The following is a 22,260-nucleotide window of genomic DNA, read 5'->3' on the forward strand; positions in this document are numbered from 1 at the left end:
CGATGTTCCTAACTCTCTATCCCTCTCTCTTCCTCTCTGTAAAAAAATCAATAAAATATATTTTAAAAAATAAAATAAAATAAATCAAGTCAAGCCATGCAGAGATCCTCTCACACCAAAAATGGGTTAGGCTGATTGCTGTAGAGGAGACCTGGAGACAAGGAAAAGAGAAAAAAAAAGTCCAATAGTCTATGTTCCATTTAAATAATATTTTTCTGGGGCGCTAACTCCAAATTTATAATATAGCAGCAAGCACACGATTTGATACTTAATGGTGATGATAATGATAATGATAATGATAATAGCTAACATTATGTGCCAGGATTCTGTGCTAAGCATTTTTCTTAGTTCATCTCATTTAAACTTCACAACAATGATGACTATCCCTGTTTTATATATATGCATTTGAGGCTTAGAGAGGTTGACTTAACTTGTTCAAGGTCACACCAACAGTAAGAAGCAGAGCCAGGATTCATACCCAGGCAGCAGACTGATTCTGGAACCCAACTCTTAATTCTGCTGCTATCAAAAGCAAGCTGCTTTTGGAAGCATACATCCAAAGTACTCCAGATTGGTCAATTTTAATTCTTAGACGATGGAAAAGGCTGGAGGTGCAGGAGACTTGGGCTCCTCTTTAGAATTCCAAATAAAAGAACTATAAATTCTTATTTTTATCATTCCAGATTCTATATCAGCTACACAAACATTTTCACTACAGTGAATTTTGTTAGAAAAAGAAGCACTTGGAGGAAAAAAATTTAACTCTTGTGCTATTGCCTGAGAAATTGCTAGAAAGCTTTCACCTTCTCTTATGATGGTTCTACATATAGCATAGGAAACAAACAGATCGTATGTATAAAAACAGGCTCCAAACTATACATTTGTTAAAATTAGCCTCTCTTTCATCATTATTACTTCTTCACTTATTCATAAAAGGAAATACCGCTACATAAAAACAAAATCTTTTTCACACATTCATGGTACATTACATTTCAAAGGTAAATCACGTAATTTGGGTTGAAATGCAATTACTTCCTCTTTGCTGGTCCAACCAAACTATGTCTACTTCCTGTACCAGTGAAACCTTTACCTATATCAAGAGGCCTCAGGAAGAAGAGTAACAGAAATAATATTTTAACATTATATTAAATCTAATTATCCCCTTCTGGTCCTTAGGCAAGTGGCACTGTGCACACTCCTGAATGCAGAGGAGAAATGAATTCTCTCATTCTCTCCCATCCAGTAGAAGAGAAAAATCCAATAGTGGTCTTCACATCCAGTAGAAAAGAAAAGTCTTCTGGCATTTCCTTCTCTTTCTCTTTCCCCTTAGCCATACTCCTACTGAGTCCAAGGCTAAAATACCACAGACCTGCAACTTTTCTTTATTAAAAAGTGTTCACCCTTCATGAACATCAACTACGCAGCCTTTTATGTGTTTGCTCTATTTTCAAGTTTATAATGTGCACTAGAGTGTCAACCCATTCATGTTCATGCATGTAAGAGAAAAAGAAATTATTATCTTCCCTCACTCTAAATAAAGATTCTTAAAAACACCCAAAGCATCCTTATCCTTTTTACAGCCTACTCTCATTTACCTCATTTGCCCTCCAAACCCTTAGGATTAAACAAAAGCAGCTGCTGCTACTATTTCTCACGTCATAGATGAAAACTCTTAAAGAGGCACAAAACTATTAAATTAATTGTCCAGTGTCTCACAGTTCATCAAAAGGGCATGCAAAACTCAAATCCACATGGTGTCCTTTCCATCATCTACAGATGAAAAAACCTGTTTTGCAAACAATTCTAAAATAGCTACTTAACTCCACACTACTGGTGCTATACATAACTGCGTCCACATGTAGATTTTATTTACCTTGGCATTAACTGTCCAGGAAGAAGACAAGAAAAGGCATCCAGTGCATCTCAAAATATAACAAGGAAAAGAAAACACAGGAAGAGGAAAGTAATACTCACTGGCTTTGACCTGAAATTACTTATGTAACATGTAACTATAAAATCAAATGACAGGTGGTGGGTTTCTTTTTAACAATTGAACTATAAGATAACCTTCAAGAGTGTGATATCCTCAAGTGGGAAGATCCACATTGATTCCAAGTATGTTGTCATTACTCAAAACATAATGCATCCAATTTTTTTGAAAGCCTCCATAGAAGCAAATGTTATCTTTGAGGTTTAGATTTAACTTCTGGAGACAGGCAAAAAAAAAAAAATCACAAAAGAACTTCCTATTTAGAAGAGATGGACTATTAAGTGGGAAATAACTATCAGTATTATAACCATCATTTATTGAGTACTTGCTATGTGCTAGGCTCACTACTCAACCTTTCATGTATGTGTATTCTCTCATTTATAATCACAAAAACCCCATCAGCATTGTTACCCCAGGTTCACAGATAAGGAAATAAAACATTGCAAAGAGGTATAAATACTAGATGGTAAGGGTGTATTGTCAATCTCTACTGAACCATCAATCTTGGAATTCCATGGTTTTCAGTTCACTTAACCTAGCTGGTAAATAAGTGACAGATTGCATTTTATCATATACATGCTACTGCCCCCAAATAATGAGAATGCTGCTTTGGGTAAATACAAATTCTTCCAGAATGGCTTTAATAGCATTCCAAAGAAGAATTACAAAGACTTTAAAGTAGTGACAATATTATCAACATAACTGTGTACTATGAAAGAAACAAAAACCAATTAGATGAATACGGTTAGGTATATTTTTTTATTCAAACGCATTGCTTAATAAAAAAAACAATCAGAAGCTTAAGTTCCTGAATTCCTCAAGTGCACTCAGGAAAAGGCTTCACATTAATCAGCCTACCAAGTGCATACTGAAGGCCTACTAATGCACACTGCAATAAAAGACTATAGGGAGCATATTAGAAACTTCCTCTGTCCACAAGGAGTTAGCAGGTAGTTTCCAACCAAACACACAGTCAGTCATTACCGGAACTAAAATCCTCCTGTGATTTGTTAGCGTTTGTGTGAGCTGCCCTACAAAAAGGGTTAGATCATTTCCCCAGAGACCCTTTCACTTTGTTGCAAGCACCTACTCTGGCTTTAACCTATAATTGTGCTTAGTTTTAACATGTGTTGGTTTTCCTGAGCTGATTATCCTCACACTGGATCCTGAATTCTGCCAGGCTCCTGGCTCCCCCCGCCCCCCTCGCCTTTTTCGTCCCTTCTTGCCTCTCCAACCCGAAGTGGAAACTGCAGACAAACTCCCCTTTGGCTCCAGCACTGAGAACTGGGCATGCTCAGAAGGCCAGGCCGGCTTTGGTTGCACTGACAGTTCCCCGCCCCTGATTTGCCGCTGCCCCCCCCTTCCCCCACTCCAACAAGAGACACCGAAATGTTTATCTGAAAGATGCGAGACCTCCTTTTTTCCCGAGAATGACCCGATTTTAATTTCATTTCGCAGGGTCTTTCAGTCTTGCGAAACCCCTCCACAAGCCCGGCGAAGGGGGCATTATGTTTCAGCACCGGGGACAGCGCCGCGTTGCCATTAACGTCCACCCTCCCCCACCATCTCTTCCAGCCCCCACCCCGCACCCGCCCCAACCTCAGCCCCCACCCCCGCACCAGCACGATGCCAAGGTCTCCCGGCAGCCGCAAACGCCGCAACTGCAATAGTTCCCAGCTGGAGGCCGGGCCAGAACGCCAGGCCGGCTGCTACTTACACTGCTCCGCTTTGGTGGACATGGTGCTGTCCAGATGGAAAGGCTTTGCCCAAAAATCTGTGTCGTGTGAGCTCCCTCGCTCCGCCAGCGATGTTGCGAGGAAAAGAACGCATACCCCCCACCCCCCACCCCCTCGCTTTCCCCCTCCCTTAGGCCCGTGTCGCTACCATTCGGACAAAACGCACATCAAATTGCAGAATTCGGTCCCGGAAGGTTAGGAAATCGCCCCCGGAGAAATGGGTGGGATTTAATAGGCGGCCAAAGGCTTCCTGTCCGTCCCCTCCTGGAGCTGCCCGCGTTGCTGTGGGCGGGGAGACCGAAAGAAGAGTGCAAGCTGCGGCTCCTGGTGAAATGGGAAAATGGGCTCGACCAGGGGAGGAGTATTTCCATTCATAAGGCGCACGGAGGGGACGGGTGTTTCCCAGAGAAAAGCCTCTTAAAGTGCCGGAGTCCCCGACCATTTGGATCTCCCATTGGCGTTCTCCGGGCCTGTAAATCCTGCTCCGGGAGCAGCCCCCGGGCCTCAACGGGGTGACCTGAGAAAGACACAGGTGCGTCCCACGCTTCGTCTCAACCTCCGGGAGGAAGAAGGGGGAGGCGGATCCGGGGCGGGCTGGAGAGAACCGGGCCGGAGGGCGACGAGGATGCTCCTGAGGACCGCAAGGAAGGAAATGCAGAAGTAACCCTCAGCATGGCTTCCCGGCGTGCTGTGCTCGTGCCCTCTGCACCCCTCTCTGATGGGCTCTCCTGCTGATGATTAGGATGGGAGGTCCCACTGCCAGGGGGCTGTGGGAAGATTTCAGAAGTTGGGGCTAAGAAAGATTTCCATAGATGGCGAAGCTGGAAGGGCCACAGAAAAGGAAAATACAAGATTGGAGACTGGAGGAGCCCACATGTGCTCCCAGAATGGAGAAATACTCGTTAGGGAGCCCCTTTGTTGGGAAACCAAAGCCAATAGAAAAAGAAGAGGATGGAAAAGGGCATCTTGCATATTAATAATATACTTAATCATCTAGAGGAGGCATACAATCTGAGCCTGGACTTGGAGTTAAAACTAGATAAAAGACTCAGTTCTACCACATATTCATTCCAGGACCAATCTTTCAATCCCCCTAAAGCCTCGGGTTCTTCATCTGTAAAATGGGAATAAAACCTGCACTGTTACCTATAGTTATTGGGCAGATCAAATGGCATGATGGATGTGGAAGTCTTTTTAAAATTAAAATACTGTACAATTGCCAACCATTCTCATTCAAATAATTTAAATTGTTTGTGAAAGTTGAGGAACAATGATCAAAGCAAGTAGATTTAGCAAAAGCCATAGGGTCAGAATTGTAATAGTTAATTATTTTTAATGCTGACAACTGTTGACTAAATCAATGTTTATTCATCTCAACAAAAAAGAGTAATTCTTATTTTAAAGGAAAGAATGTTAAATTGTATATAATACGTACAAAATATTGAAAATAAATCTTTGCCAATTTAAAAATATGTGAATATCAAAAAAATGTTTCTGCCTAGCACAAAAAAAGTGTATGGGCAACTTTGCCCACTACAGTATACACAGTGGCTAAGCTTCGTGGTATTGGCAAAATGTTCACAAAATGTAATTTGACTCAAAAAATGTATTCAGGACTAGACAATGTTACCTCACTGCTTGACAGACTGATCTGGCTAATCCCATTACTCGTTTCCAAAAACACATCCCACACAGAAGCTTCATCCTTCAAAGATAAATGGTGATGTAAAAAATGATGCTGAAACCCAGCGGCATGGTTCAGTGGTTGAGTGTCCACCTATGAACCAGTAGGTCACAGTTCAATTCCCAGTCAGAGCACGTGCCCAGGTTGCAGACTTCATCCCCAGTGGGAGGCATGCAGGAGGCAGCTGATCAATGATTCTCTCATCATTGGTGTTTCTATATCTCTCTCCCTCTCCCTTCCTCTCTGAAATCAATAAAAAATATATATATTTTAAAAATGATGCTGAAGCCTTGGCCGGGTGGCTCACTGGTTGTCATCCTGTGCACTGACAGATTCAATTCCCGGTCAGGGCACATGCCCAGGTTGCGGGCTAGATCCCAGGTTGTGGTGCATGCAGGAGTTAGCCAACTGATATGTCTCTCTCCCTCTCCCTTCATCTTTCTCTAAAAAATCAATTTAAAATACATCTTTTTAACAAATTAAAGAAAACAATGCTGAAGAGTTAATTTGGGGTAAAATAAGTAGGAATCATTATGAAAGGAAATACGAATAAACTATAAATTTCTGAGATGACCAATATTTTTGTGATTAAAATAAAACTTGATTTAAGCAAAAACTTCTGGGAGGCTTGAGGCTTTGATAAAGCAGACAATAATTTAAAATTTTTTTCAAAAGTATTGTCTTAGATAACCCAGTAACAAAGTAAACATCTTTAAAGTGCTGAAAGGAAAAAGAAAGCTGTCAGCACAGTATCTATATCCAGCAAAACTGTCCTTCAGAACGAAGACAAAAACATTTCAGATAGAAGAAAACTAAGAGAAAAAAAGAGAGACATATGTAATACTCAATAAAACAAAATTTAAAAAAATAAAATAAAATACAATTTTAAAAACTAAAAAAAAAGAAAAAGAAAATTAAGAGAATTTATCACCAACAGATTTGCACTATAAGAAATGCTAAATGAACCCTGACCGGTTTGGCTCAGTGGATAGAGCGTTGGCCTGCGGACTGAAGGGTCCCAGGTTCGATTCCAGTCAAGGGCATGTACCTTGGTTGCTGGCACATCCCCAGTAGGAGGTGTGCAGGAGGCAGCTTATCGATGTTTCTAGCTCTCTATCCCGCTCTCTTCCTCTTTGTAAAAAAATCAATAAAATATATTTTAAAAAAAAGAAAAAGAAATGCTAAATGAAATTCTTCAGGCTGAAGGCAAATGATACCAGATAAAAACTGGTATCTTCTCCCAGGCTATCTTGTGTGTTTTTCCTCTTTGTTTACAGAGTCTTTATTAAACAGTTTTAAAATGTATATGTAGCCAACTTTTTCAATGTTTTTCTTTATAATTCATGCTTTTTATACTTCAAGAAATTCTTTTCTATTCCCAAGGTTGTAAAGATTATATTTCATTCTAAAAGTTTGTTTCACTTTTAAGTTTTATTACAAATTAAATTTATTTTTGTGTTTACCATGAGGTAGGGTCTACTTTTTCCTATATGGACACAGATCATACTAAGACATTAAATTTTTCCCCAACAATTTTTAATCCCATAGCAACTTTGTCATAAATCTTTTTATATACTCATGAGGCTGTTTGCCAAGTTTTCTCCTTGTCTCCCATTTTACTTTAATAAAATTTCTGTAACCATTTTTCCCTCTGCTAATTTGAAAGCTATACATTGTTTCTAGTCTTTTATTGATTACTTTTACAGATTTTAAAATAAATTTCTTAACTATAAATTTTTCTAATAATCTCAAACTATTCAGTATTTCTTTGCTCCTTATAATTGAACATGATTCCCTATTTTGTTACTGTTGTCTTGAGTTTCAGTTCACCTTTTAAAAATAAAGTTTACTTATTTGATCAATAGTTAAGTAAATTTACCAACATATTTTGGCCATTTCTGTGCTCATAATTATTTCTTGTATACCACATTTTCCCTCTGGTTTCACTTTCCTTTCTTACTGAAGTAAGTCCTTTATTATTTTTTTTACTCTCACATGCTGAAATGTTTCTTTGGCCCACACTCTCAGGTACTATTTAGCTCAACAGAAGATTCTAGTTCAAAATCATTTTCCCTTCAACATTTGAAGATATTATTTCATTGTTTCCTGGAATCCTTGACTGATGAAGAGAAGTCTGCTGTTGCTCTAATTGTCTTTTTTTTTTTTTAATGTGTTTTTTTTAATATATTTTTATTGATTTCAGAGAGGGAGAGGAAGAGATAAAAACATCAATGATGAGAGAGAATCATTGATTGGCTGCCTCCTGCACACCCTACACTGGGGATCACGCCCACAACCCAGGCATGTGCCCTTGACCGAAATCAAACCCAGGACCCTTCAGTCCACAGGCCTATGCTCTATCCACTGAGCCAAACCAGCTAGGGCTCTAATTGTCTTTTATTAAATAATCTATGTTTCCCTATGTGCTAGCACTGAAGACAATATTTTTTTAATATATTTTAATTGTTTCAGAGAGGAAGGGAGAGGGAGAGAGAGAGAGAAACATCAATGAGAGAGAATCATTGACTGACTGCCTCCTGCACGCCCCATACTGGAGATCCAGCCAGCAACCCAGATATGTGCCCAGACCAGAAATGGAACCAGCAACCTCTTGGTTCCTAGGTCAATGCTCAACCGCTGAGCCACCCAGCCAGGCTGAAGACAATATTTTAATCATCAATGTTCTGCAGATCCACTATGATGTGTCTACAAGTAGATTTATTTATCCTGCTTGTTATTGAGAAGTTGTAACACTTTAATTCTGGAAAATTGTCTTCCATTTTCTCTTAAATATGTCTTCACTTCCATCTCTTCCTTTTTCTTGTTCTGGAACTTATATTTGATGTTTCATAAGCTTTCATTCTATCCATATCTCTTAACTGCTTGTTCATAGTCCTTATCTTTTTACCTCTCAGGGTGCATTCTGAGTGAATTTCCTCGGGATTATTTTTTAATTCACTAATTCTCTGTGTCCAATCGGGTGTATGTCCAACTCTTCAATTTTTTATTTCAATGATGTAAATATCTCATTTTCATATAGCTAAATTACATTATTCATACTCAACTGTTCTCATTTCATATGTTTCATTTTTTAATTGACACTTTTTCCTTATGAGCTTTATTCCTTCAATCCTACACATACTCATTTTAAGGTCTTTGACAACTTGTTCCATGAAAAAGAATTTTATTTAAATTGAATTCACATATTCATAACTTTTTTCTTGGTCATGCCATTAGGTTTATTTGTATAATTTCTGGATGTATCTTGTATAAGAGACTGTTATTCTTATTTTTCTCTCTTCTTTTCCTCTGTGTTCAACCCTCCCTAGCTAACAATTTGTGGTTTATTGGTTTACTTCTACCTAACTCCCTGAACAGCCAATCCTGAACTAGATCATATACTAGCAGATATACTAGCAGATAAGACTGTTAAATAGAGGTATCACAAATCCAGTCACAAGTCACTGGACAGTTTGATTCACTTCAAGTCTCAAGACTATATGGATATCTTCCTTAAACTCCAGACTTAGTGTGCTCTGAGCTGTATGTATCCCAAGCAGCAGCCAACAATTTTCTTCAGACTCTTTTCTTGAGGTGGAGTGAGATTGGGGAAAGCAGACTACTATGGTATGGTTTTAGTTCCTGTATTATATAGAACACTCTAACCCCATTATCCTGCAGGATCTATAAATCCAAAATACCATTGCCTGCTTTTAGCCTGGAGCCTAGCAGGATGACATCAACCCTACTCATACATTTGCATTTATGTTCAGTTCCTGGTGCAAATTTATATTTATCTTGGTTTGAACTCAGCCATCCTAATATATATAAAGAGCTAGGTGCCATCAGGACCAAATGATCACCATGAAGTGCATGGAGCATCTCTTGGTCCGCCCCCTTCCTCCCCCTCCCGGCCCCCCCCCCCCCCTCCAGCAGCTCACCATGAGTGGGGACTGGCGGTGGGGCGAGACTGGGGACTATTGAGCAGCAGTGGTAGACTGCTTCATGAGGTGGCCATGAGCTTAGGGGAGCAGTCACCCCGGTGGCAGTGAGTTTTGCGAAGCAGTCGCAGGGTCAGGGGAGCCTCACGGAGCAGTGGCGGGGTCAGGGAGCCTTGCGGAGCAGTCAAGGAGCAGTCAAGGGGCCGCGAGCATCGCTGAGCGTCCTGGGCAGGGAGCTTCAGGTCGCATCGCAGGGCGGCAGAGGCCATGCGATGGAGGCCAGGCTAGGCCTAGGGACCCTAACCGCGCACAATTTCATGCACACTGGGCCTCTAGTGTCATTATATGAGTTTAGACCCAATGTATTAACACACTACTATCTTGAACAAGTAGTATCGAACTACCTCTCCATTGACCCCTCCTTCATCTTCTTCATCTTACTCCCCAAAATATGAGTTCTCAAAGATTCAGCATTGGAAATATTTTCCCTAATTTCCCATATTTCTCTATTTCAGAAATAATATCTATCCCCATACTTCAAATACAAGTTACATGTTAAAGATTCTCAACTCTTTTATGTTCTTTTTTTGTCCCAGCCAGTCTACCAAGATTCAACTCATAGAATGGCTATCATCAACAAATCAACAAACGACAAGTGCTGGCGAGAATGTGGAGAAAAAGGAACCCTCATACACTGCTGGTGGGAATGCAGACTGGTGCAGCCACTATGGAAAACAGTATGGACTTTCCTCAAAAAATTAAAAATGGAACTACCATTTGACCCAGTGATCCCACTTCTAGGCATATATTCCAAGAACTCAGAAACACCAACCAGAAAGGCTCTGTGTACCCCTATGTTATAGCAGCACAATTTACAATAGCTAAAATTTGGAAACAGCCTAAGTGCCCTATCAGCAGATGAGTGGAATAGGTTTTTAATGGAATACTACACAGCTGTAAAAAAAGAACTCTTACCATTTGCAACAGCATGGATGACCTGGAAAGCATTACACTAAGCAAAATAAGCCAGTCAGAGAAGGATAAGTATCACATGATCTCACTCATTTGTGGATTGTAATGAACAACGAAAACTGATGAACAAAAATAGATCCAGAGACATAGAAACATCGAATAGACCATCAAACTTCAGAGGGAAGGAGGGGAGGGGTGGTAAGAGATCAACCAAAGGACTTGTATGCATGCATATAAGCATAACCAATGGACACAGATAGTAGGGGGTGAGGGCATGTGCTGGAAGGTGGGAGCAGCCAGGGAGAGGACAATGGGGGAAAAAAGGACACATATGTAATACTTTCAACAATAAAGAATTTAAATTTTTTTTAAAAGATTCAATTCATAGTTTTAACTGTTTGATAGATGTTTATATCTGGATGTCCCATTAATACTTCAAACTCAATTTTCAGAAACCATGCATTATTTTCCTACCCCTACCAACACCTCTTCCTGATTTTTTTTTTCTCATAAGGAAGCCATTATTCTCACTGTTGACCAGAAATCTCAATGTTCTTTTTCTCCACTATGCCTCCTCCACATAACCTAATCTGGCTTTGCTATGGACCAACTCGTATCCCTCAAAAGTCCTATGTCAAAGCCCTAACTCCAATGTGATGGTACTGGAAGATGGGGCCTTAGGGTGGTAATTATGATTAGATGAGGGTGGGCTCTCACGAGTAGTGTTCTTATATGAACAGGAAGAGAGAACAGAGCTCTCTTTCTTTTGAGCCTTCGTGCCCACCTCCCACGTGAGAACAGGGTGAGAAGGTGACCACCTTCAGTCCATGAAGAAAGCCCTCACCAGAGAACTGAATTAGCCAATACCAAGAGGTGCACTACTTCATTTATTCCCCAAGGTAAAATTCACTTTTTAAAACTATTCCACAAAAATTCAACCTCAAGGGATAAAGGTTTCTCCATTTAATTATTCCCAATATCCTGCAAATTCTTAAAATTTCACACTAAGAATTCCCAAAATTTTTCACAAATGGGAGCAAGACCTTCTCCAAGAATAACACTTGATCCTCGTTATTTGTAGATCCCATATTTGAAAAATCTCCTACTCACTAAAATTGATTTGCAATTCCAAAATCAATACAATGTTTTCAAATCATTCAAAGACATGCATAGAGTGGGGTAAAATTTGAATCACTCAATGGTGAGGTTGAAAAGGTGATGATCTGCCTTCTTGTTTCAAACATCATATTGTACTAGTAAATATGTGCCTTTTCCATGGTCTATTTAGTGTCACACGTTTTTGTACTTTTTGTTGCATAGTGCCGAAGTGCTGTCTAGAGTTCCTTAAGCACAAGACTATGATATGCCTTATATGGAAAATATGAAATATTAGATAAGCTTTGTTCAGGCACAATTTACAGTGCTGTTGGCCATGAGTACAATGTTTATAAATCATGAATCAATAATACATATTAAATAAGGTATCTTTAAACAAAAACACACATAAAACAAGATTATATGTATTGCTTACTTGACAAAAATGTTGTGACAAAGGGCTCAGAGGGACCTAACCTTGTATTTCCCCTAGGAGCAATGGCTCAGAATTCGCTAACTCAGTGTTCACAGTGACTTTAAAGAACATAACTACCCCAAGTAACAAGAATCAACTGTACTTTGAATATGACACTTTTATGCAGTGTAAAATTAAGAGGGCAACAGAGCCAATTCACCAAAATGAGCTACCATTTCCGCACACACAGCAGTATTCAATAAATAAGAGTATCAAATAAATGATTCCAAAAATTTAGTGCTAAAGTCCTAAGGAATAGCCCAGCTGGTGTGGCTCAGGCAGTTGAGCGTCAACCCGGGAAACAAAAGGTCACCGGTTTGATTCCCAGTCAGGGCACAGGTTGTGGGCTGCAACCCTGGTGGGGGGCGTGCAGGAGGCAGCCAATTATTATTTCTCTCTCATTGATGTTTCTCTCTCTCCCTCTCCCTTCCTCTTTCTCTAAAAATCAATAAAATCGTATTTTAAAAATGTTAATTCCTTTAAAAAAATAAAGTTCTAAGGAATAGATTTCTACAGTTCAATACTCTTCCCCAGCCAGGACAAAGGTAGACCAGTATTTGTCATTGGTTGGAGCATAAAGGCAAGCATCAGAAGGTTAAACACAAAGTCATTAAAATCAGAGAAGAAAAAGTTCAAAATCAACAACAGGAACACGGTGTTGAAGAGTCTATGTCCTGATCGGCCAGAGTTCTTTAAAGGGCATAAGAGTGTTTGCCACCAGTGAACAGAAAAGGTAGATCTTGACAAACTAGTAAGATTTAAATTATCCACTGTACTCAAAATTTTAAATTTTAGGAGTATCACAGGCCCTTTTCATCGTTTCCTTCTGAAAAATTATTTTACCCAATTGTGATAGTAGTCAGATATTTGGCCAAATGCTATTCTACTTGTTTCTGTGAAGGTATATTTTGGATAGGATTAACATTTAAATCAATCAACTTTGAGTACTGAAGATTATCCTCTGTAATTCAGGTGTGCCACATTCAATCAGTTGAAGGTCTTAGAAAAATACTGACTTCCCTGAAAGCATTAAATTCTGCCAACAGACTGACTTCTGACTCAAAGTGCAATTCTTTCCTAAGTCTCCAGCCTGTTGGCCTACCCTGCAGAGTTTGGACTTGCCAGCATCCACAATTATGAGCCAATTCCTTAAAATCAATTAGTCTCACTCTCCCTCTCGCTATACACATAATGTGTGCATGCACGCACACGCGCACACACACACACACACAAGTGCACCATATTCGTTCAGTTTCTCTGGAGAACTCTAATACACCAATAGAAATTTTGTAATGGAAATTTAAGAATATTAAAGCAATTAGAATGCAAGTCCACCAAGCCCTACAGGAGCAGGGACCTACTTTTGGTTTACTGACCTCCACAATATCTGCCCATCACAGGAAATGTACTATCTGTTGAATGAATACCAGAAAGCATATATACATGTATTGATGAGTGTTTCAGGCCCTAAGCTGGGAGGTGTTTTACCTTTGTTCAATGTTTTGTTTTTTTTTGTTTTTTTTTTAATTTTTTTTTTTAATATTTTTTATTGATTTTTTACAGAGAGGAAGGGAGAGAGACAGAGAGTCAGAAACATCAATGAGAGAGAAACATCGATCAGCCGCCCTTGACCGGAATCGAACCCGGGACCCTTTAGTCCGCAGGCCGACGCTCTATCCACTGAGCCAAACCGGTTTTGGCCTTTGTTCAATGTTTTACTCCCCCAGAACATCCCTTCAAGATGGCAATTTTAAGTTCCCATTACAGAGAGAAGGAAACCAAGGTTCAGAGTTGAACTATGCTGGCCACAGACACACCATAATTGGGATAGTGAGTAAAATTCAAACAAAGATGAACAATTCTTCACACTGAAAGGCGACTTAGAATAATAATATTTTAGGAGAGGTACAATAAAGTATGCAGGTACTTACTAAATCCTGAAATGTAGGAATTTAAAGAGGCAAATTTAAGTTATATTTCTCACGGGGTATCGGGAAGTCTGGATCTCATTCCTCTAAGGGGCAATAACAATGGAATGCACAAATAGTAGGAAGAATCGTTTAGCTAAACTCATATGACCATACAACTGCACATCTAATCTTTTTAATGCTGACGTCACCAAATATATGTATTCACTCCGGTAATATAACTTTCAATGGCACTACGTTCAATAAGTCTGAATTTCTCACTACTGTATTTTTCATCAGTCAACTGTCATCAGCTTTCACAATGTGTAGAAAATTATCTGTGATCACATAATGCCACGCATGAATAAGTGCTTCAATTTTATTTAACATTTTTAAATGACTAAACAGCTCAACTTTATATAATGCACAGTACTAAAACAGTGCAACATGTTTACCGTAAACATATGGTCACGAAACTGAATACCCACAATACCCATCAACCCAACTTGGCACTTTTTTACTCATTTAAAGAAGCAGCTTTTCTGAAATCTTGCTGGACGGTCACAGCTGCTCTTCATCTTCCTCCACCTACTGTCTTCTGAACTGGTTCAGGTTGCTCAGCACATACCCACAGGGCGTTAAGAAAGCCATGAAAATGACCACGAGTCCAACAGCCACGTCCTGGAAGGGAAAATGAAAAGCGCCGAGTGCGTATGGCTCCCTCCACCACCGCTCGCTGCCTCACAAAAAAACCGCTTTCGTTTTGCGGGATCAGGCCGTTGCCCTAGGAACCCAGGCCTGCGGAAAACTAAAAAGCAGGATTTCCATTCCTTAATGACCTAAAATTTACATTTTGGAAAGTATCCACTTTTCTTCCAGCGGTTCTCAACCTGTGGGTCGCAACCCCTTTGGCGGTCGAACGACCCTTTCACAGGTGTCGCCTAAGCCTGCATATCAGATATTTACATTACGATTCATAACAGTAGCAACATTATAGTTATGAAGTAGTAACGAAAATAATTTTATGGTTGAGTCAGAACATGAGGAACTGTATTTAAAGGGCCAGAAGGTTGAGAACCACTGCAACGGTTTCTCACTTCCAACCTTTGAACTCCGGGACCTAGATGCCGAGCAGGATTTTTCACCATCGGAGGGGAAGGATAGGTCTGGGCAATGCAGAGGGCGTTCGGAGGTGGTAGACGTCCGCAGTGCAACAAAGGCGCTGCCCTCCATCTTGGCGCCCATGAAGGGGACCCACGAGGTCGAGGCCCAAACCTCTCCCAGGCCGCGCTCGCTCCCAGGATCCTCGTTTGGTGCCCCTCAGGTCCAACGAAGGGGTGCTCACCGTGGCCCTGCCCCACCCGCGCACCCTCCAACAGAGGCCCAGCCGTGGAAGCCTGGGAGCCGCCCATAGGAGCTGTGGCCCGGGTCCCCTCCACCCGTCGAGGCCACGTGCCCTGGCCCGCTGTGGCCAGTCGGCGCGGCCCTGGCGGCTGGGCGCCAACTCACCAATTCGGACAACGGCTGCTGGCTGCGACCAGGCCCCAAGTGGACCAGCCGGAGACCAGGTCCAGGCGGGGTCAGGCGGCTGCGGCGCAGGCAGAGAATAATCAGGCGGGGCATGGCGCGTCAGGTGAGGTGAAGCCAGGCGAAGCGAAGCAAGGTCGACTGGACAGCACGCGGCAGGCGAGGAGGCGAGTGAAGGCTGGACCGCGTGAGCTCCAGAGCTGGGCGGGAATCGGTTTGCGCATGCGCCTCTGGCCACAGGCCCCGCCCCTTCCTCTCTGTCTTGCTGTGCCCCGCCCCTTCCGCTCTGCCTTGCTAATCCCCGCCAAGCTCAGCCCAGTACTCGCCCACATTTCCCCCCAGCCCTCAAGCACCTCCCTTCTCATCTCATTCCCATTTCCCTCAAACGCGTGCCCCTTGGGTAGGCTTCCTACTCCTCCCAAACTGCCCAGACCCCCAACCCCACACAGATCATCTCTTGATTTCTGCTTGGAAAGGCGAAGGACTCGGCACCTCTACACTTCGCTTCATCTTTCCTCTGCACCTATACTTCTCAACGTGCCATTCCTTCTCATTGGCCGAGTTTATTACATTTATACTCCGTTCTCTAATGTTAATGAAATCCCCCATACATTGACAATAAATTAATTCCCAACATTAAAAACCAAAAACAGGCCTGGCCAGGTAGCTCAGTTGATTAGAGCGTCGTGGGGATACACCCAGGTTGCGGGTGGGCTCCCTGGCCAGGGCACATACAAGGAATAACCATTGAATGCTTAGATAAGTGGGACAACAACTCAATCTCTTTCTCTCTCTCCCTATCCCCTCTTTCTGTTCTTTCCTCTTTCTCTCTCTAAAAATCAACAAATTTAAAAAATTGTTTTGCAAAAAGAAAACCAGGAATGACTATCTGTTAATGATATAAAAAATATTCATGGGATGCCAAAACCGGTTTGGCTCAGTGGATAGAGCGTCGGCCTGCAGACTGAAGGGTCCCGGGTTCGATTCCGGTCAAGGGCATGTACCTGGGTTGCAGGCACATCCCCAGTAGGAGATGTGCAGGAGACAGCTGATCGATGTTTCTCTCTCATCGATGTTTCTAACTCTCTATCTCTCTCCCTTCCTCTCTGTAAAAAAATCAATAAAATATATTTTTTAAAAAATATTCATGGGATGATCAAATACAGTGTTTGGGCCCACTCCTATCCCAAGAGGTAGCACTTTCAGCTTCTCAAATTACAATCCAACATTCTTCAAGTCACAAAAGACTCAAACCTTTGCAATATTCAATAAAGGGCTTAGTGTGCCCTGCATTCAATATATTCTCCGTGACCTACAATGCAGGACCTTCCTGCTGCAGTTATGTAAAAGAACATAATTAGAGCTACAGCCTAGAGATCAAGTTTGGTGGGTTTTTTTTTTAGCTCTGTGTGTACAATGAAAATGAAAGGCACACTCGCCTACTTAGTTTTCTTCATGTGGTTTTTATAAATGTTCATGTTCTAAATAAACTAGCATTAAAGTTCTAGGCGATTATATAATGTATTGACTGCACTCCCCCGGGCTCAAACATCCTGAATTTTCTCCTCTCTAGAAACACACATCTAATTGCTATTCAAGGGCCAAAGGTCTTTGAGGAAAGCAGTGCCTCTCTCTGGGTCTATTTGTGGCTGCCTTTACAATTGCAGGACCTCTGAGATAGAAACTCTGAGAAGCAAGCAGCAAGAGCAGAAGGGCTGCCAAGGTGGGAAAAACATTCCGAGTTATGCAACTGGTAACATCAGTAACACTTTTGAATTGAAAGCACAATGGTAATTAATATAACATCCAGCAAAAGCTGCTGTCCATGATTACAAAGAATCCTGAGAAAGGACTGTCTTCAGGCAGTTCATAACATAATCTTGGTGTTCCAAGTTCGTTATTGTGCAAAATTTTCTTTAAGTTGATTCTTTTACCAAAAATTACATCACTTGAAACAAAAATACTATTGTGGGAGCTAAAATAATATATTAATACTTTTCCTCCCACTTTCTACGTTTTTCTGGCCTGGCCAATAACCAAACTAACAGAAACAGATTAACAGGAGAAAATCAATGCGCATGGGGAATTCACACAGACATGATAAGCCCGTGAAAATTCTCAAGGCAGTGAGGTACCACTGGGTATAGAAGAGAGTCTGGACAAAGGAGGAAGGTGGGTAAAAGGGGTATTAGATTTCAAGAAGTGAGAATGGGCAATTTACCAGCAGTTGAGGAAGAGGGAAACACACATGGCAGGAAAATTCTTGCTCGGTGACTCAGAAACAATGTGACAACAGGGGTTATGTAGCTAACAGACACCTGCCTAAAACCGTCTTGTTTACCACACTTAATTCAAATTAGGCTAAGGCAGCATCCTAAGATCTCCTTCCTGAAGCAGGTTTCTCTGTCTGAATCTCTTGGGTAGAAAAGGGGGGGAGGGTCAAAGGTTCTTTCTGAGTCTCTTGTTTCTTAATGAACAGCTTTAAATCAATATCCCTGAAAGCAGTTTCAAGGTGGCAGAATTTTAGTCTCTTCACGATTAAAACTGAGAACAGTTTTCGTTTTTAATATATTTTTCTTGATTTTTTTTTTTTTACAGAGAGGAAGGGAGAGGGATAGAGAGTTAGAAACATCGATGAGAGAGAAACATCGATCAGCTGCCTCCTGCACACCTCCTACTGGGGATGTGCCCGCAACCAAGGTACATGCCCTTGACTGAAATTGAACCTGGGACCTTTCAGTCCGCAGGCCGATGCTCTATCCACTGAGCCAAACCGGTCAGGGCAGTTTTAGTTTTCTTACATCATTTTTTTGTTATGAAATTGGACATTCCTCTTCCTCTCCTTAACGACACCCAGAAATTCTTTGATGTATTTCTGTTATGCTGGAGTAAAAAGAGATTGACAGTTGGAGCAAAAAGGTCAAAGGTCAGGCCTCAGCATTATCATTTACTAGCTACAGAGGCTCAGACTAATAAAGTAAGTATAATAATATTTCTCTTTGTTAGACACCCCCACCACCACCACCACCAGAGCAAGGACGATGGACCAGATACAGAAACTCACCAGGGCTAAAAGCTCTGGCAAGGGGCAAAACTGGGAAAACAAGAACCTCACCCCCAGGGTAATCTATCCTCCCCCAGCATATCACTGGTCATGTGGTTTAAATACCAGATATTTCATATCGCTGGTCAGATGGTTTAGACCCCCAGACCTTTTCCTCCCTGAAGATAACATCTAGGCCTCAGTTGTATTTCAGCTCCAGGCCCAGAACAGCAGAGAAGCCAGACAAGTGGCACCTTGGCTGCCTCAGGACCAGCTGACCAGCTACATTGACTAATGACCCCCTGCCCTGACACCGACCAATCAGTAGAGACCACAACCCTGAAAGAATACACCTGGAAAACTGACGAACACGTTAGTGGCAGAAATAGAATATCGGGGACCAGCTACTAGTACAATTATAAGGAATATTAATCATGCTCTGTTAACCATGATGGTTTTGTTCTGATTAAAGAAAGCACATTCTAACCTGGCAGGAAGTTTGTACACCTGGGACATGGGAGCTAACATCGGAATGCAGTCCATCCTCCTTTCCTGAGAACTGCCTATTGTGATGGGAAGATTTACAACAACGTGGCTGAAACAATCTAGTCCCAGAGGCACCCACTCTTTACAGGCCCCTATTGCCTGTAATCTGGTCCTGGAGACCACCCTCTGCAACACGCCCTCCCCCCCCACCCCCACTCCGAATGACTTCTGAGATGCAACCTGTGATAAGTATCCTGTGCCTGCTTCCCCATGCCTGTAATTCCTACTTTCCCACATAATCTTTGTCCTTCTACCCAATACAAGCTGCTGGCTTACATGGTGGGGTGCAGAGCAGATTTTTGTGGGTGACCTGCTGCTCTCCCATACTACTAGCATTATTGGAATAGACACTCATATATGATTAAATCCTCTCTCCTTAATTGACTCAAGTAGTGACAGGCAGCCTGGACCCCTTGATTATCCAGTTGCAAATATTCTATTAAGACCCTCCCCTGAAACCTCCCCTAAGATTTCCACCTGTAAGAAAGCAATAAACACACTCGGGACAAAGGACCCAGTTCGCGCTCTCACTTCAAGGAGCATGCCTGTGCCATTCCCCCACAGGCATGTATCGCCCCACCTCTAAGAGACCCCATGAGATTTGCAACCAGGAGAGCAATGGGCAGCAGCAGCTCATCCTGGGCAAACCCCCTGAACCTGTCTCCAAGGCCCCCTTTTCTCTGACTTCTCAGTGAGCCAAAGCAGCCCAGCCTAGGCTTTCCTGTTGCTTCTTCTATATCCTTTCGTTGTCCTAAGTATATTTTTCCTGCCATCATGGACCCAATACCCTTTGGCTCAGTGCTGTGTGGCCCAAGCATGTCAAACTCAAAGGCTAACACAGGCCAAATAAACAAGTTTAAGTTTATGTGGCGCCAAAAAACCAAAAGCTTCAATTTTAATAGAAACATAGGTGTATTTCTATAGAGACATGCTATATACAAAGGGTTGAAATAAATGAGTAATCATTAACATAAAATAATGGAACATTTCAATAAAAATTAATATTTTTTTCCCGAGCCCTAACCGGTTTGGCTCAGTGGATAGAGCATTGGCCTGCGGACTCAAGGGTCCCAGGTTTGATTCCAGTCAAGGGTATATACCTTGGTTTCAGGCACATCCCCAGTAGGGGGTGTGCAGGAGGCAGCTGATTGATGTTTCTCATCAATGTTTCTAACTCTCTATCCCTCTCCCTTCCTCTCTGTAAAAAATCAATAAAATATCTTAAAAAATAGTTTTTCTTGAACATTAACTTACCGGACACTGAATAACTGCACAAAATAAGCATAATGCAAATAAACCTATTTTTCTTGTTCTCCGAAAGCGAAATATTTCCTGTTGCACACACCAAACAAATCAGTACAAGACTATGACTTGGCAGTTGGCTGCTAAAATATTTGCTGCTAGTAGTAGTGGAGAGAAATGGTGCACCTGTGCAACACGATTATAGTTATCAGTCATTAGTGAACATTGTAGTTTGTTATTAATAATCCTATATAATAAAAGCCTAATATGCTAAGTGTCTGGTCAACTGGTCGGCCTTTCAAACAATCAAAGTGTAATATGCTAATGACATGCTAAGGCTGCTCAACCGCTCACTATGATGTGCACTGTCCACCAGGGGGCAGACGCTCAGACTGGTAGGTTAGCTTGCTGCTGGGGTCCGGCAAGTTGGGACTGAGGGAGACAGGCCAGACGTGCCCTGGAGCCCTCCCGCAGTCCCTCCTGGCTGGCCAACCTCCCATGTCCCTCCCCGGCCTCAAGTGTGCACCAGTGGGGTCCCTCAGGCTGGCTTGCACCCTCTCGAAATCTGGGACCCCTCGTGGGATGTTGGAGAGCCGGTTTCAGCCTGATCCCGAAGGCCAGGTGGAGGGACCCCACTGGTGCACGAATTCATGCGCTGGGCCTCCAGTTATGTATAACAGGATATTGTAAAAATTAAGTTATGAAATTTTTATTAAGATGTTTCTTACATACTGTTATATTGGCTGGGCTGCAAAAATATTCGTTGTGGGCCACATGTGGTCTGTGGGTTGTAAGTTCGATATGCTTGGTGTAGCTCTTCCCTTTGGATAGCTATCTCCCATCCCCTATTCCAGTGGTTCTCAATCTTGGCTGCACATTAGAAACACCTGGGAATCGTTTTTAAATCCTGATTTCTGGGCCTCATATTCCAGAAATTCTGTTTCTTTGTTACTAATGTTGTGGCCCCACCCCATAACAAAGAAAAAGAATTTCCGGAGAATGAGGCTCAGAAATCAGGATTTTAAAAAGATTCCCAGGTGATTCTAATGTGCAGCCAAGGTTGAGAACCACTGCCCTATTCCTTAAATTCAATTTTTCATTATTCATCCTCCTAGATGGCTATTTAGCTTGCCCAGGCACCACTGATGTTAACCTTTCATTCTTTGAATGGGAATATGGAAACGAGATAGTATATGTATCAGTTAAGATTACTTGGATAAACGTTAAGGAAAACATAGAGATAAATGAAATTGATTGGCTCACATAATTGGAAAGGCCAAAGGTAGGACTAATTTCAGGGCAGCTTAATTAAGCACCGACTTTTTAAAAACTCTAAACTGTTCTACATTAAATTACAGTGGCCAGAGAGTGAAAGAAAGAGATCTGTTAGTCTGTTCATAGATGCTGACCAACTAACAAAAGACTTCTCATATTCCTGTTTTGCCTGCTGGCATTTTGGATTAATTTACAGGTGGCTATTTCCGCAGATGATGATGATGATGGTGATGATGACTGGTTAAGCCTCACCTGAGGGTATTTTTTCCATTGCTTTTCAGAAAGAGTAGAAGGGAGGGAGGGAAAAGAGAGAGAGAAAGAGAAACATCAATGTGGGAGAGATATATCAACTGGTTGCGTCCTGCATGCTCCCCAATCAGGGGTGGGGAGCAAACCTGAAACCCAGGTACATGGTCTTGACTGGGAATCAAACCCACAGCCTTTCAGTGTGCAGGCTTAGGCTTTAACCACTGAACAATACTGGCCAGGGCCCACGGATTATTTTAGCCAGGCACCAGCAGCATCCAGCAACTTCCACTTATTTACCTGTGGGGTTTCCAGACTGCTGCCCCATCCAGTCCACAAGAGTGGACATTTCTTGAGGCAGACTGCTATCCCAGAACTGGCCCTGCTTCACCTTCCCCTCTCCTTTGCCTATAGCTCATGTAAATTCCTTCAAGAATACCTCTTTCCTTCCCCATCTCCCCTATATGATGTATAAAAATGCTTGCAAAACTCCCGGATGACAGATATGCTGACTTTTCTATCTAGCCATATTGCTGATGGTTTAACTCCATGCCCCAAGACCAGTCTTTTTGGCTAGCTTT

General features: G+C 41.9%; 1 protein-coding gene across 1 annotated transcript in view; it reads right to left on the reverse strand.

Annotated features, from left to right (window-relative positions):
• The window catches only part of LOC139009254 (protein unc-79 homolog), a 224,255-nt gene extending 220,446 nt beyond the window's left edge, over positions 1–3,809 (reverse strand). Inside the window, 1 exon segment of the mRNA XM_070413424.1 lies at positions 3,708–3,809. Within this exon segment, the coding sequence (XP_070269525.1) occupies positions 3,708–3,729 (22 nt within the window). The 5' untranslated portion in view covers positions 3,730–3,809.
• Between the last annotated feature and the right edge of the window lie 18,451 nt (positions 3,810–22,260).

This window comes from Myotis yumanensis, unplaced genomic scaffold (assembly GCF_028538775.1).
Source record: "Myotis yumanensis isolate MYYU_CA2020_CCGP unplaced genomic scaffold, mMyoYum1.0.hap1 SCAF_1, whole genome shotgun sequence".
NCBI lineage: Eukaryota > Metazoa > Chordata > Mammalia > Chiroptera > Vespertilionidae > Myotis > Myotis yumanensis.